The sequence below is a fragment of the Triplophysa rosa genome, linkage group LG19 (genome assembly GCF_024868665.1).
Source record: "Triplophysa rosa linkage group LG19, Trosa_1v2, whole genome shotgun sequence".
In the NCBI taxonomy this organism is placed as follows: Eukaryota; Metazoa; Chordata; class Actinopteri; order Cypriniformes; family Nemacheilidae; genus Triplophysa; species Triplophysa rosa.
In genome coordinates this window covers 2,680,545-2,684,575 of record NC_079908.1, presented here as the reverse complement: position 1 = coordinate 2,684,575, position 4,031 = coordinate 2,680,545, and the positions used below count along the sequence as shown (strand labels likewise).

General features: G+C 38.4%; 1 protein-coding gene across 1 annotated transcript; it reads right to left on the bottom strand.

The window, feature by feature from the left end:
• Nucleotides 1–1,874: 1,874 nt before the first annotated feature.
• Nucleotides 1,875–3,424, bottom strand: LOC130570297 (ankyrin repeat domain-containing protein SOWAHA-like). The gene has a single exon (XM_057360543.1). The coding sequence runs from the start codon at nucleotides 3,363–3,365 to the stop codon at nucleotides 1,989–1,991; it is 1,377 nt and encodes a 458-aa protein (XP_057216526.1). The 5' UTR covers nucleotides 3,366–3,424; the 3' UTR covers nucleotides 1,875–1,988.
• Between the last annotated feature and the right edge of the window lie 607 nt (nucleotides 3,425–4,031).

The following is a 4,031-nucleotide window of genomic DNA, read 5'->3' as shown; positions in this document are numbered from 1 at the left end:
CATTCCCTCACTGTGCACATCAAGTAAGTTTGACTATTTTCAGAACGGTTGACAGTCTGTTTTTAAGTTATGATAGTGTCAGTAATAGTATTGCTATTATTTTGGCACAAGTTTGGGAAAATAATTAGCTTATGTAAATAAAAGTTTTTACTGGATTTTAAATCCATTACTTAAATTAATTGCTACCTCATGTTAAATACATAAATTCTAAATGGTGCATAACCGGTGTTTGTTTTCTCAGTCAAATAGCAGCAAGAAAACATGCTCTGTTAAAACAGAGAGTGGTTAAAAAGCGGTCATGCATATCGCAATCATTCATGTCTGTGTCTCCATCTTGCTGAATATAGAAACATGCGCTCATGTCTCTGGGGCATATAGCTAAGTACAGCCGACTGGGAATGTTGCATCATGGGAACAACATGAGTTGTAGCTGTAAGCCAAACTGCTCACTTCATGTTTAGTCGGCCCCTAGAAACCATTTTTGCATAAACACTAGGCACTAGTTTCCATTTCTGAATCTATTTTAGCATAAACTGCTGATCTCAGGTTAGTACAACTGTGCACACACCCAGCAAGACTAACCACATCTACCCATCTGACTGTGAAACTACCATTCACATGACCAGTGAATTCAAACAAAACAAACAGACGTTTACAAGCCCAAGCCTGGTTATTTCACAAGGACAATATAGAGGATAACCTCACTCAAATTTCCTTTTGTAGTCAAACTCTGAGGTGCTGGTTTAATCAAATTCAATAATTTATGGAGTCAGATCTGAGGTCTTATGATTTAGAACGCCCAACAACATTAAAATTACATGGCGTTTAATAACCTTTGTATGCTGGCAAAGTTAAGTTTTCTAGAGTTCCATAAACTGTTTTATGAATATTACACTCTCAAGAAGAGATTTTTTGGTTTATTCTATTCCAATGTATTTCTATAGGGCTGTTCTGCAGCTTTACAGAAAATACATTTCAGCAGTATAGAGACATTATAAAAAACAAGGGATAAAAAAATGAAGAAAAATTATACACACAGCAGAATTGATATAAATGTACAGAAAATATGATATTAAGACACATGAAAATATTAAAATACATTAAATATTTTAGAGATGAAAGCTAGACGAACACGATATTTAAATGTTTTGTAATAAGTAGCTTTTTTTCCTTCAAAAACACTTAACTTGCTCGTATCTTAGCATCTTATGACGGCACTTAGAACATATCAGAAATAAATGTGAGTGGCATTTTATTGAACATGTGCAAAACATTCCTGATGCATGAACAGACAGAAAACATTAGAACAATTTGAAAGGTTTTGGCCACTCCCAAAGTTATATGCTCCCATCTTTAAAATAGCTTTGATAGACTAGTTAGATTTATCTCAGAATTTTCTGTCATTAACCTCATAATTTTACGAACTTAAATCATATTTAATTATTACAATAAATACAACATTTTTCCTACAGATAACAGAAATTAAAACGTTCCATAAACCTATAATAGAATATAATACATACACATATAATATGTACAAAATCATAAATATTGACCGGATTCTTCCAGTAGATTTATTTTCAGGTCATAGACAATGTCTCAGGTTCATTGTGACAATAATAAACTCCAGTAAATAACAACATTAAAGGGATAGTCCACCCAAAACTGAAAATGCTGTCATCATTTAGTCACCCTCAGGTTGTTTCAAACCTGTATCAATTTATTTGCTCTGCTGAACACAAAGGAAGATACTTGGAAGAATGTCAGTAACCAAACAGATCTCATCCCCCATTGACTGCCATAGTAGGGAAAATAAATACCATGGATGTAAATGGGGGATGAGATCTGTCTGGTTACTGACATTCTTCCAAATATCTTTCTTTTTGTTTAGCAGAACAAAGAAATTCATACAGGTTTGAAACAACCTGAAGGTGAGTAAATAAAGACAGAATTTTCATTTTTGGGTGAACTATCGTTTTAAGGCACATTTAGTGAAAGACATCAGAAAAGAGCCTCTGTTTATGTAATACGGGTTCATTCTTCTCATCTCTACCATCTTCACACAAGGAGGTGACTGACCCTCTTGCCTTGTTCTTTTTCTTGAGCCCCATTGGATGAGAGGGGAAGAGGCGGTAAGGTGTTTTCAGATGTTTATACGGATCAAACTCCTCCCTGACCTGATGCACCTCCTGATGGTTGGCTTTCGGATCTCCCAGCAGCTGCTTTAGCTCTTTTGGCACTCCTTTCGGCAGGTAATGGTAGGCTTTTTTACCGCAGTTGTCTCTCACGTTCCTGTTGGCGCCGTAGTTGAGAAGAAGGTTGATCAGATGTAGATGATTGTGAAGGGCAGCAATGTGTAGTGGCGTGTAGCCGCCATGGGATTTAGCATTGATGTCCACCCCACGGTCACTTTTCCGAGACTCTCGAATAATAATAGAGACCATCTCCAGATTTCCACTCTTGACAGCCCAATGTAGCGCTGTGAAACCAGACATAAAGTCTTTTTTCTCAGCGAGGAGAGCATCCTTCAACAGAAGGCCGTACACTTGACTCCACTGTCCAGCCGCAGACTTCACAAGCCACTCGTGCTCCAGGGAATCGAGTGGGAAATGGTGCAAGTCCTTTGGCTCCTCCTGTTTAGGGGTCTTGAAGTGTCTCTGTAACTGTGGAGACCCGCTGGTGCCGACTACACCGTCTGTAGGTTTCCTCTTACACTGAGGTGAGGAATGAGGCTTTTGCTCATTATCCAAATGCTCCGGGGCAGTTTGCTTGTTATGACTGATGTCTATAGGGGGCATTCGTAAAGGCAGCATGTACGGTTTGTTTGTTCTCACCTCTTTCTTGGCAGGACACACCACTCCATGGGAGTTATCAGGGTCAGATTTGAGAGGTACGGAGAAAGGCAAAGACCTCAGAGGTTTAAAGTTCACTTTTTTGCTATTTTCTAGAGCAGCCTGAATGAAAGATACATTGCTGGGCGATCTTTTCAGGTCAGATCCCCTACCTTCCACATACTGGGGATGAGCGTTTTGTTCCCCCTGGTGTTCTTCGGGGTGTGATCCATCTTCATCTTCCTTTTCATTTGGAGTGTTTTGGTCTGTGTAGGAATCCAGTAAATGATGATAGGCTTTCTTTAAAACTATATACTTGGTCTCTTGAAATTCCTTCACGATGGCAATGTTGTTGACAAATGTCTTGAATAGATCTCGGTTTTGTTTCCTTTCTGCCGGATCACCGCAGTTTAGGTGCTCCTTAAACTTGCTCAGTAGCTCAACGTTCTTCACCTTTCCATTTCCCTCTATTAACGTGTTTAAAATAGCCTCTTGAGTCAAATCCATTTCTTTATACGTATCAAATATCAACATACAGCAAGTCTCTGTGTCCGTCCTCGACAACACCTGAACTGTAACCACGCCCTTACCTGTTTTCCGGAATGAATGCTTACGTAGACAGTAGGTGCGTTCGACCGAAGGCACAAGTACCGCGAGAGCAAACTCCTTCGTATGGTTTTGAAGCGCTCTCGCGGTGCTTTGATGTCATACCCCCGGAGGTCTGCACATTATAAAATCGATAACAGCCACATACATATAATGGCTAAGTATTAATGTATATTTATTCATAAATAAATTATATCTATTATATCATTTTGAATGTGTTGCTAGTTTGCGTTTGTTGTTAAACAAATCAATGTACATATGTGAGTGTATGAATTGAATGAACATTATGAACAGTCGTCTCATCATACCCTAACGTTTTGATGTAAATCCTAATTATTAATTATATGTGACCCTGGACAACAAAACCAGTCTTATGGGTCAATTTTTCAAAATTGAGATTTTACATCACCTGAAAGCTGAATAATTAAGCTTTCTACTGATGTTTGAGTTGTCAGGATCGGACAATATCAGGTGGAGATACAACAGTTTAAAACTCTGGAATCTGAGGGTGCAAAAAAAATCTAAATATTGAGAAAATCGCCTTCGAAGTTGTTAATCGGAGGCACTGTAACAGGCCATCCACTCACAAAAATA